The 12496-nt window shown below is 48.1% G+C and overlaps 1 protein-coding gene across 3 annotated transcripts in view; it reads left to right on the top strand.

Annotated features, from left to right (window-relative positions):
• The first annotated feature begins 774 nt into the window (after positions 1-774).
• The window catches only part of Hip1 (huntingtin interacting protein 1), a 144092-nt gene continuing 132370 nt past the window's right edge, over positions 775-12496 (top strand). For 2 of the 3 annotated variants that reach the window (XM_031338214.1, XM_031338213.1), the window contains exon 1: positions 938-1085. In XM_031338214.1, the coding sequence (XP_031194074.1) occupies positions 966-1085 (120 nt within the window). In that variant the 5' untranslated portion in view covers positions 938-965. Of the gene's footprint in view, positions 1086-12496 lie in introns of all 3 variants that reach the window. The other variant, XM_031338212.1, reaches the window with a different exon arrangement.

Here is a 12496-nt window from a genome sequence, read left to right as displayed (position 1 = left end):
AGTGAGCCCTGACACAGGTGAACAATGAGCATCGGTTGGGGTTTCTACCCAGGTAAGGTGGGAATGAAGCAAAGTTTGGAAAGCTCTGGGGAGATATCCACAGTCATAGGCCGGTACTTGGGGACCGGAGTCGGCGATCCTCCAGAACGGGCAGATAGGAATGCATCGGGGTGGAGACTTCGAGGACCACTAAAGGCCACCATCGCCGGATCACACCGACGCGGAGTTCCCCGGCAAGCCGGGTGAAAGCTGCGCAGCCATGCTTCCCTGGATCTGCCTTTCCGTCCCCTCGGGAACTCGTGGCGCCGGCTGGACCGCAGCTCTCAGTGCTCAGAAAGCCGCAGCAGAGAAGGGCCCAGGAGGTGGCGCTTCGAAGTAGGGTGGAGTCAGCAAGGGCTGGCCTGTGGCAGCCAGGCCCCACCCACTAAAATGACGGACAAGTCTTCAGAGCAATCATGGTGCTTCTTTGGTCCTGGAGGGTGGGAACAAAGGAGGAGTGACGGCTGTAGGGTGGAGCCAACAAGAAATGGTTAGGGCTGCCCATCAAGCCAGCCCTGCTGTGTTGACAGATAAGTCTTCAGACCAATGACAGTGCATTAGTAGGCCTGGAAGGCGGTGCATCGATCACGGGGCGGAGCCTCGGGGGCAGGCTGGGACAACAGCCCACCAGGTCCTGCCCACTAACGATAATGGACAAACCTTCAGACCAGTCATAGCATTCGGACCGCCCTGAGGCGGGCAGCCGGAGAAGAGAGCTGAGCGTCTCTGAAGTGGGAAGAGGTATGTGGGGAAAAAGCCTCTTGGAGAGATGGGGTGGGTTCTGAGGGAGATGGACAACGCTGTCAACCAATGGAAGACGGAATCTGTCCCCGTTAGCGCCGGATCCCCGCGGGTAGGGAGGGGCGGGAGGCGCCACGGGGATCCCGTGGCCGCCGAGGGCCCCTGACTCTGTTCACCCAGACAACATGGACCGGATGGCCAGCTCCATGAAGCAGGTACCCAACCCGCTGCCCAAAGTGTTGAGCCGGCGCGGGGTTGGTGCTGGGATGGAGGCTGCGGAGCGCGAGAGCTTCGAGCGGACTCAGGTGAGATTCGAGAACTCTGGGGCATCCCTGGGGCACCTGGAGTGATACAGGGTGCTAGAGAGGCTTGGAAGGGTGTGGGTCTAGCAGGTTCGGGAAGGAATTAGGCAAAGTGGCTGCGATCAGAATCATTTTGGGGTCGGAACCAGGCGGGTCCCAGGGAAGTCCGTGATCCACCTGGGCATCCCTACTGGCACGGTAGCCAGGGTGTACTCTAGGGAACGGCAGATTTATGCGGCTGAGGGGATGGCCTCGGCGATCACCATCAGGGATCACAAGGGAGGCCAAGAGGAGTTGAAAGGGGATTGATGGAAGGGGTGCTCCTGGGTAGAGGGAAGCACTTGGAAGTCACTTGGTTTTTGCCAAGTGTGGGAACGCCAACGTTGGGGTGTGAAGGGTGGCTCTGGTCGCTTTACTTTAGTATTGACTTCTCCCTCCACTCCCCAGCATCTCGCTCAACGGTGCCTCTAACTTGACTCAGCAGCCCCAGCTGTTGGCCTCAGAGGCTGAGCCAAAGGGGTCTGAGCGATGGGAAGGACCGTAGGAAATGTGAAATGTGGTCAACTTGGAAAATGACCTCCGGGGGTTTGGAGGAATGGGGACGGGCAATCAGGGGTAGGAATTGAGGAGCTTGGACTGTCGGACCTCTGCGTCCCGTGCCGAGAGTGATACTCAGAATCCTGATTTGAGGTTTTGCTTTCACCCTCCAAAATATGCCTGACAGCTAATAAGCAGACTGCCTGCCTTATTTGTCTGGTCTGACCAGGGCAGATGGCCAAAATTCCATCGCGGTTATCAACAAAAAGCCACTATCCACTTTACCTCAGGCTTTGATGCATGCTGTATTGATCGGACTGAGTCAAGTTGTGAGGCTCGGGGTATGTAGTCATCAATTCATCTATATGTAAAATCTGTTTCTGAGAGTACAACCCTTCGTATCCCACTGCGGAAGCCGGGCTGATAGATTTCTTGTTCTACTCTGGCTCTCCGAGTTCTACTTTGAAGATCAAGTTGACTTCAGCCAGAGGCAGGTCTCCTGACGTGTTCTGTGAGTAGGAAAGATGGAAGAGATAGGGTTCTATAAATGGACCGTGCGGAAGAAAGCCTTTTCACCCCAGGGAACTTTAATCCACCTCTTGTTTCCGAGACCCCTGGATCCACTTCTTGTGTCTGAGGCGGGGGAGGGGGTAGTCCTCCCGGGAGGATGGAGAGACCACATCCACTTACCTCTTCAATGTCTACAGGATTTGGAGCTTTATTAAATTTCTCAGATCTTCTGAAACTTGGGCGTTGTTGCAAAAAAAAAAAAAAAAAAGTTTTCATATTCTCCCCCCTCCTCCCGCCACAAACCTCTTTTATTTTTAAACTGAAAGAAGAAAATAAACCGGAGCTTATTTTATAGCATCCAACCCTTTGAGAATCTCTGATAACTTAAAACTGGAGCAATAAGTTAGACATAAAAGTTTGAGCTTACAGCTAGCGGAGATGGCTAAGGGGTAAAAGCTCCTAGTCACTGGAATCCTAGGTAGCTGACTAGTCGGGCCACCTGAGTTTCATCGAGGTGAGGGAACCAACTTGCTCAGGTTGTTCTCTGACCTCCGTACACCAGCTGTGCTATGAACACCTCTCCATACACATACATCAAAAATTACTTTAAAAAAATTTTTTTTATTTGTTTGGGCTTTTTTTGGGTTTTGTTTGTTTTTTTCGAGACAGGGTTTCTTTGTGTAGCCCTGGCTGTCCTGGAACTCATTGTGTAGACCAGGCTGACCTCAAACTCAGAAATCCGCCTGCCTCTGCCTCCCAAGTGCTGGGATTAAAGGCATGTGCTACCACTGCCCGGCTTAAAATGTTTTTTAAAGTTTGAACTTAATATAGAGTGATAGACGTGAGGCATTTGAATGTTTCCAGCCGTAAGTAACATTTTCCTAGTTGCCCAGGGAGTACCCAACAAGAAGACTGGTAGACAGTGTCTAGTTGTACCTTCTGTAGAACACTTGTTATGGGATTTGGGGTGTGTGTGTGTGTGTGTGTGTGTGTGTGTGTTGACATATACTACAGCAGAGTTTTTCAGTTGTGAGAACCTCCCTGCCATTTTTTTTTGAGATAGGATTTCTCTGTGTAACAGCTCTGGCTGACCCGGAAACTCACTTTGTAGACCAGGCTGGCCTTGAACTTACAGAGTTCTGTCTCTGCCTCCGAAAAGCTGAGGTGTTTTTTTTTTTTTTTAATTTGTTTGTTTTGTTGTTGAGTGAGGATCTTACTGTATTGCTCAGGCTGGCCTGGAACTCAGCTATGTAGACCAGGCTGGCCCCTAAACTTTCATCAATCTCCCTCCCTTTGCCTCCCTAGTGCTCTGATTGCAGGCATGAGACACCACAACCCAACTCAGTTGTTGAAACTCTTTCAAGCTGGCAGGCATGGTGGGACACTTTGACAACCCCAGCACTCAGGAGGCAGAGGCAGGAGGATCCTTGCAAGGATGAAACCAGTGTGATCTAAATAGCAGATTCCAGGCTCACCATGGCTATACATAGTGAGACCCTACCTCCAAAAGGATTTCAGGAACCCAAAAGTTAGAAAATAAAAAACCAAACCAAACAAACCCACTGGTATCTTCAGAGACCAAGAGAATCAGCACGGGTTTTATAGTGATTGTAACTAATTACTGTGTTTGGAGGCCCTCTAAGTACAGTGCTTTATTTGCTATCTTTAATCTTCTCAAGAGCTGATGGAGTGGTTATCAACCCCATTTTGCTTAGAGGAAATGAGGCCTACCGAGGTTAAATAACTTGTCGGGTAACACAGTTGGAAGTGCTCCCAGCCTTTAGCCACATCCCAGCTGCCTCTGAGTCCTGAGCAGCCCCGGAAGGTAACTGAGCTCTCTTCGTTTCTTTTTGTCTTAAGACACAGTCTCTTGTAATTCTGCTGATCTCATAGTAGCTATGAAGACAGAGATGATCTCAAACCCCTGATCCTCCTGCATCCACCCCGGGTGCTGGAATTGCAGGAGTGACCCACCATGGCTGGTTTCAGGCAGCTTTGGGCATGGAAGCCACAGCTTAATGCACGCTAAGCAAGCGCTCTCCTAACCGAGCTACATCCCCAGCCCACAGGAGACATCTCAGTTTTGGGGCCAAGCACTTGGTGATGTGCTTTGATGTATTGGAACCGTGTGCCCTCAGGCAAACAGTCTGACTCAACCGAGCCTCAGTTTCCCTGTAAACTAAAAGATAACGCAGGGATGGGGAGGTGGCTCAGTGATTACACTTGGTGCACAATCTTGAGGACCTGAGTTCAGATCCCCAGAACCCACATCAAAACAAAACAGGTGTAGCTCCTGCTTTAGCCAACTCAGTGAAATTCAAGGTCAGTGAACTGTGTCTCAAAAAAAAAAAAAAAAAAAAAAAAAAAAAAAGTGGGAGCTGGAGAGATGGTTCACCGGTTAAGAGCACTGACTGCTCTTCCAAAGATCCTGAGTTCAAATCCCAGCAACCACATGGTGGCTCACAAATACCCGTAATGAGATCTGACGCCCTCTTCTGGAGTGTCTGAAGACAGCTACAGTGTACTTATATATAATAAATAAATAAATCTTGAAAAAAATACTTTAAAAAAATGTGGAAAGAAATAGAGTAGGCCTCTGGCCTCTACATGCGCACACACACAAACGTATGTATCTATGCACATAAGTATACAACACACATATATAAAATAAACATAATAGGGCCTGGAGAGGTGGCTCAGCAGTTAAGAGCACTGACTGCTCTTCCAGAGGTCCTGAGTTCAATTCCCAGCAACCACATGGTGGCTCACAACATCTACAGTATACTCATATACATTAAAAAACAAACACACACACACATACTATTTAACCTTGCAGTGTATGTTCATGGCACAGCCCAAGTATGGAGGTCTGTCTTAGTTAGGGTTATGTCGCTGTGAACAGGCACCATGACTGAGGCAACTCTTAGAAGGACATTTCATTGGGGCTGGCTTACACGTTCAGGTTCAGGACAGGTTCTGTCCATTATCATCAAGGTGAGAACATGGCAGTGTCCAGGCAGAGCTGAAAGTTCTCCATCTTCATCTGAAGGCTGCTAGTGGAAAACTGACTTCCAGGTAGCTAGGAGGAGGGTCTTGGAGCCCACGCCCACAGTGATAGACCTATTCCAACAAGGCCACACCTTCTAATAGTGCCACTCCCTGGGCCAAGCATATACAAACCATAACAAGGTCAGAAGACAGGTTGGTATGGAATACATTAAATAATAAGCATGAAGGCATTTTGCAAATTATGGGCCACTATTGTGGCACTTTCTGTGTTGCAGGAGCAGCCTCTTTCAGGCATTCTGTCCTTCTTAGCTCTCAGCACTGTTTTCAGAATGTCACATGGCCACATCCCTTCCAGAACGAGGACCACTGAGCAGCCAAGGCTCTACCCCACCATCCCCTCCTTGCCATTTCAACTTAGTACAAGCATTAGTTGGGTGTTAGGGACACGAATAGTAGATTATTTTTATTTTTTTACATTATACTTTAATTTTGCTTGCTGAGTCGATTCTGTATTTACTAGGACTTAATGTGTAAGAGAGAGAGGGCCTGGGAAAATGGCTCAGTGGTTCCTGCACAAGTGCAAGGACTTGAGTTAGAATCCCTAGACCCCATGTAAAGCTGAGTTTGGGAGCAGGTATCTCTAGCCCCAATGTTCTTTATAGCAAGATGGGAGTCGGAGACAGGAGCATCCCTGGACACTCACAGGCCAGCTAGCTTGGGGGATGTGGTGAAAAACAAGAGACCTTGTCTCAAAGAGGTGGAGGTTGACCAGCACCGGAAGTGATTTTAAGACCTCCACCATGTATGTAGCATGGCATGCATGCACACTCGTATACTGTCACATACACAGGTGCACATGCATGCGGAAGAGGGAAGTATGTGTATTGACAACACATTTATGGATGGCTAAGGATGGTAATAGAGTTGTTTGTTCAGCTACAGGAAGAGCCCAGGAAAGGTAAAAGCAAAATGTTTGCAAAAACGTTTCCCACTCCCACTTCTGTTCTCTTTTCTTGTTTTGTGTTTTGTTTTGCTTTTGAGACAAAGTCTCCCATAGATCAGTCTGGACTAAAACTTGATATATGGTGGAGGCTGACCTTGAACTCTTGGTCCTCCTGGAACGGTAGACATGCTCTATCATGACTGGCTAGGCTTCACGTGTGCTAGGCAAACACACTCTAACCAGATTGCATCCCCAGCCTTTGCTTTAATTTCAAGTTTTGGGGCTGGAGATTTAGTGGTTAAGAGCACTTCCTGCTCTTCCAGAGGACTTGAGTTTGGTCCCCAGTACCCATATCAAGTGGTCTCACAACCACCTATAGCTGTAATCTCAGGAAACACACAGAGAAATAAAATAAACCATAAATTTTAGTTTGTGACAGCATCTCGATAAATCACCGCAGCTAGCAATAGTACTTGCTGTATAGCCCCAGGCTGGCCTCAAGTTTGTAGTTCTCCTGCTTCAGCCTCCCAAGTAACTGGCTTGCCTTACTTCATCAGTTGACAACCCTCTAGTGTGTTTTATTTTAATTGTTTGCTTTTAGGTCAGGGTCTTATGTAGCCCAGGCTGCCCTTGAACTCACTATGTAGCCACAGACGACCTTGGACTCCTGATTCTCCCTGCCTCTACCTCCCTGGGCTAGCGTCATACACGTGTGCTTTATCTATTCTATGTAGCTTTAGTATCATTTTTCCAGCGACAATGAAAAACTTTGTATAATTACCAAACATAGGTGATTAAAATATTTTTAAATAAAAACTTACTATTATTATGTGTGTGGGGGTGTAAATGTACTCTCCCCCGATGCATGCACAAGGGACATCAGACAGGGTCTCTCACTGAACCCAGAGCTGTGCAGCAAGCTCCTAATCACCCATCTCTGCCGGCTATCCCCAGCACTGGGATTACAGCTGTATGCGGCTGTGCCTGGCATTGTTTTAAACATGGGTGCTGGGTGCTGGGATTCGAACTTACATCCTCGTGCTTTTGCAGGAGTGTTCTTACCCACTGAGCCATCTCCCAGACATATGCTTTGTGTGTGTGTGTGTGTGTGTGAGTGAGTGTGTGTGTGTGTGTGTGAGTGTGTGTGTGAGTGTGTGTGTGTGTGTTCCAAAAAATACCCTGATGCTGAGGAGGATTTAGCTCACTGTAGAATGTTGCCTAGCAAGCACAAGGACCTGGTGTGGTCGTCCAAGAGGGGTTGGGGGAAGCTGCTGTAATGATACTTGGTTTAGAAAGCACTTTACAGTTTATAAGAATGATGACGACTTCAGCCTTCAGAGAGTTTGTCAGCTTGCTCATCCAGTGAGTGAGTGAAAGGGGGAAGATTCAAAGCCAGGATGTCAGGCTTCCCATGTTAAGCCCAGCCCACCATGATGCCCTCCAATCGGCCATGAGGATGTTTCTAGAAGGCATTGGGGGAGGGGGGAGGTTACCAGTCAGATGAGGAAACTAGCTTGACCCCAATTTTTGTTTAGCTTTGTTTGTTTGTTTGTTGTTTGTTTTGTGTGTCTGTCTGTGTGTGTTGCATGTAGAGGTCAGAGGACAGCTTGCAGGACTTGGTTTTGGCCTCTCACTGTGGGCCCTGGTGGTCAAACTGAGGTTGTTGATCTTGGCAGCAAGTCTCCCTGGTTCTAGTTTATAAGACAGGGTCACACTATATAGATCTCTTTGAATAAGTGATCCTCCTGCCTCCACCACTGACCTGCATACCCATCTCGGTGGACCCCCTGGCTATATTTCTGTAGCCAAAGAAAGCTTTTCTCTGTGGGCTGTTTATTCTTTGAGTATTATTTTGGGGAGCACACACCATGGAGTGAATGCAGTGATGAGTAAGATCAAGCTTAGCCTGGAGGAGCTGTGAATCAGCAGAGGGAGGAACTCTGTTGTGGTCAGAGGAACAAAGTAGCAGACTTTTAAAGGTATTAAAACCAAAGGCGCAGGGTGACTAGGGTGGGGGAGGTGTTGGGGGTAGGGGGTGGACAGTAGGGGGATGAGGAAGAGAGGTTGAAAGTGTAGCTCAACTCAGCCATAGAGCACTTGATCAGAACAAGCCAGTGAGGGGCTGTGGGTGTAACTCTTGGGTCCAGGAGGGATACAACCCATCATGGCGGGGAAGGCATGGCGGTGGGAGTATGAGGTGGCTGGTCACGTAGCATCCACGGTCAGGAAGCAGAGAGAGATGGATGCTGGTGCTCAGCTTGCTTCTCCTTTTCTTATGCAGTGCAGGACCCTAGCCCGTAGGACAGTAGGGCTTTACTGAAAGCCCTTATTTAGGATGGATCTGTCCCCACCCCAGTCTAGATGACCCCTATACGCATGCTCACAGATTTTCTCCCAGGTGATTGTAGGCCCTACCTGTTGATAGTGTTAGCCATCTTTGATCCTGCCTGACTCCTGCTTGCTTTATTTTTCTTTCCTCCCCCTAATCTTTGGGGTCCCCACAATGCTGACCTCACCCCACTTCTCTTCTACACCTGTCCACTTCCTCGGCTCTCAACCTCAACAGTTTCTGGTCTCACCACCATGACTCACCGCCCCACATCCCCTTCCTGGCTTCCTGTCCTGTAGACTGTCTGTCTCTCATGACATCTGCACCCTCCTCTATGCCCTGTGGCCCAGCCATTGGTCCCTCTGTGTCCCCCGCCTCTTTCCTTCCTCTTGAGCATACCCCTTGTGCTCTGTGTCCATACTGTGATGTTCCTATGTCCAGTTCTCCTTAGTTCCTCATGGTACTTGCTGTCCACACCACCAATTTCTTTATTTTCTCCCTTCCTCTCCCCTCTCCCTTTTCTTTCTTTCTTTTCTCTCCCCCAACCCTCCCCCCACCTTCCTCTCTGTATGTGTATGTAGCCCTGGCTATCTTGGAACTCATTCTGAAGACCAGGCTGGCCTCGAACTCAGAGATCTTCCTGCCTCTGCCTCCTGAGTGGTAGGATTAAATGTGTGCACTATCATCTGGCTTTCCTTTTTCTTTCTTTACCGATTCCTTTTTTCAAGAACTTTTGTTGGGAGCTGAGACTCTAGCTCAGTTGGTAGAGTGCTTACCTAGGACAAAGCCCTGGGTTCCATCTCCAGCATCACATAAACCAGGCCTGTTAGTGCGTGTCTGTCATCCTAGAACTCAGGAGGAGTTCAAGGAGGGGGTGGAGAGATGGTTTAGTGGCTAAGAGTGCACACTGCTCTTGAAGAGGCTCTGAGTTCAGTTTCCAGCAGCCATATCAGGCAGTTCACAACCACCTGTAACTCCAGCTCCAGCGGATTGGACAACCTCTTAGGTCCTCCATGGGCGTGCATGCACCCCACATCTTACATACAGATAATCAAAATTAATAAGTCAGGCTGGAGAGATGGCTCAGTGGTTAAATATGCTTGAAACTATTAAAGAGGACATAGCTTCAGATTCCAGCACTCACATTAGGGGACTTACAGCTACCTATAACTCCAGTTCCAGGACTTCTGCGGGCACCTGCACACATGCGGTACACATATATACACTCAGGAATGAATCTTAAAAAAAAAAAAAAAAGCCAAATATGGTGGTGTACATCTTTAGTCCTCTCACTGAGGAGGTGGAAAAAGGTGGATCTCTGTGGGTTTGATACCAGCCTGGCCTACATATGGTATTCCAGGCAAGCTGAGGCTACACAGTTAGATTTTGTCTCAAAACCAAACAGTTTCAAGGTCATCCTCAGATTCTGTATGACATGTTATCACCAGGGTCCCTGGTCCTCGCCCTTGTATAGCTCAAACATGCACCAGGTATCCCTTATGGTACTTGGGCCATTTACTCCAGGGAGTCTGAACTGCTGGGCTGTAGTATGTCATCACACGTATACAAGCATAGATCTTGGCTCCTGTGTTGATAATTCCCTCTCAGAGATGGCTGTGAATCTCATTGTCCATTGGGAGACCCTTGTAGAAGGTAGGTGCTGGTGTGTCTATTGGCCAGACATAAATAAGGGAGGCAGAGACAAGAGAGGTGATGGTTTGTATCTGTATTCCCAGGTTCTCAGGAAGGTAAGGCAGGAGGACTGAAGGAAGTCAGTTCATGGCCGGCATGGGCAGCGTATCAAGACTGTGTCTAAAAATAAAATAAAATAAAATAACATATAAAACCAAAACCAAGTATGGTGTTCTCATTGCTGTAATAAGATCTGTGACCAGAGCAACTGAAGGCAGAAAGGGCATACTGTGGCTTATAGTTCAAAGGTGCAGTCCATCGTAGTAGGGAAGGCAGGAGCGGGAGATGCCTGAGGTGGCTGTTACATTGTATCCACAGTCAAGAAGCAGAGAGGTGGATGCTGGTGCTCAGATCACAGGTACTGTCCATCATGGTCAGGGAGGCATGGCAGCAGGAGCGGGAGATGCCTGAGGTGGCTGTTACATTGTATCCACAGTCAGGAAGCAGAGGGATGGATGCTGGTGCTCCGGCTCACGGTCTCCTTTTATTATGCAGTCCAGAACCCCAGCCTAGGGAATGGTGCCACTCACCTTCAGGCTGGGTCTCCTCTTCTGCTCAGGTCAAATTCTTTAAAAGCACTGGCCTAGATGAGCCCACAGGCATGTCTCCTCAAAGAGTCTCAAGCTCTAGTGTGACCTGGCAGAGCTACTCTGCTTAGATGATTGGAAATATCAAGATGACAGTAGAGATTAACCTTGGGGAGCTGAAAAAAACCTGCATTTGATGCTCTTAGAGAGGACCAGAGTTTGGCCACTAGCACACACCTTAGACTGTTCACAGCCGTCTATGACTCCAGCTCCAGGGGATCCAGTGACCTCTTCTGATGTGCTTGGGCATTGTACTTACATCTCATACACAGAGATGTACAAGCATACACATAAATCAAAATCAAAACCTTAAAAAATGGTTCCATTAGACCTGGTGTCTATAGCATACACTTCCAATCCCAGCTGCTCAGGGGACTGAGGCCTGGAATCAAGGTGTCCAGGCTAGCCTGGGCTCTAAGAAGGACTCTGTCTCTAAGAACCAAAGCAATGGCTAGGCTGATGGTCAGTCAGTTATGTGCTTGTCCCACAAACGTGAGAAACTGAGTTCAATCTATTATAACCCTTGTAAAGGGAATCTGATATACATATTTGTAATTCTAGTGCTTGAGTGGGAGCCAGAGAGGGACAGATCCCCAGGCCTTACTCGCTGGCCAGCCTAGTCTACTGTATAAGTTCCAGGACAATTAGAGACCCCCTCTCTAGGAGTGAGGGGAGGGCATAAAAAAAGGTGGGTGGTTCATGAGGGACAACACCTGAGGTTGTCCTTTGGCTTTTCTATGCACATACATAGATGTGCTTACTCATCTGTGCACACACACAAGCACATAGACACAAGAAAATGTATTCAAAATGTATAAAATTACCTAAGGGTATGCATATTATGTATGAAGCAACTAAATTTTGTGTTTAGATTCAACTCTTACCTCTGAAATATCTCAAATATCCAAAATATGAAAAACTATTCAGAATCTGAAAGTGTTCTTGTCCCAAGCAAAAATGCCAGTTTGCTTTTTTCTAGTGCTGGAGGCAAAAACCAGAGCTTTGTGCTCTACCATTGAGCCACGCCCCCAGCCCCTCCCTGGGGGATTCTAGGCAGGGGCTCTACCACTGAGCCACGCCCCCAGCCCCTCACTGTGGGATTCTAGGCAGGGGCTCTACCACTGAGCAACACTCCCAGGCATTCTATTTGATTAAGGGATCCCCCACATCTAGATAACCTGAACCAGCTCTTCTGAGAATGAAAAAGTCTAACTGCCCTTGCGTGCTGTTTGCAAAACAAGAGGCCGGAGGCCATGGCAGAAGGCCCTTCTTGCTCTCCAGTGCCGGGCTTAGGAACCTGTAAGGAGGCTTCCACACTCAAAAGACACTCATTTCTTTTTCTCATTTTTCCTTTCCAATTCCTTTTTGGAGACAGAGCTTATATAGCCCAGGGTGGCCTCACATTTCCAATCGTCCTACTTCTACCTCCCCACTTCTGAAATTATAGGCATATGTGGTGCTGGTCTTAATACATTCATAGATAGATAGATAGATAGATGGATGGATGGATGGATGGATGGATGGATGGATGGATGGATGGATGGATAGATAGATGGATAGATAGAGCGAGCTTGTGTGTCTGTCTGTCTGTATTCCAGTAATAGTGCTTATATGGAGGCCAGTTATGGGAATCAGTTCTCTCCTCCCACCATGTGGGTCCTGAGGATCAAACTCAGGTTGTCAGGTTTGGCTGCAAGTACTTTTACCTGCTGAGCCCTCTTGCTGGCCCCTAATTTATATATTTCTAGCAATTGCTAAGATGCTCTGTTGGATAGTTCTCTAGGGAATAATGACCAGGGATTAGAGC

Source organism: Mastomys coucha, unplaced genomic scaffold (genome assembly GCF_008632895.1).
Source record: "Mastomys coucha isolate ucsf_1 unplaced genomic scaffold, UCSF_Mcou_1 pScaffold22, whole genome shotgun sequence".
Lineage (NCBI taxonomy): Eukaryota > Metazoa > Chordata > Mammalia > Rodentia > Muridae > Mastomys > Mastomys coucha.
This window is presented reverse-complemented; position numbering and strand designations above follow the sequence as displayed.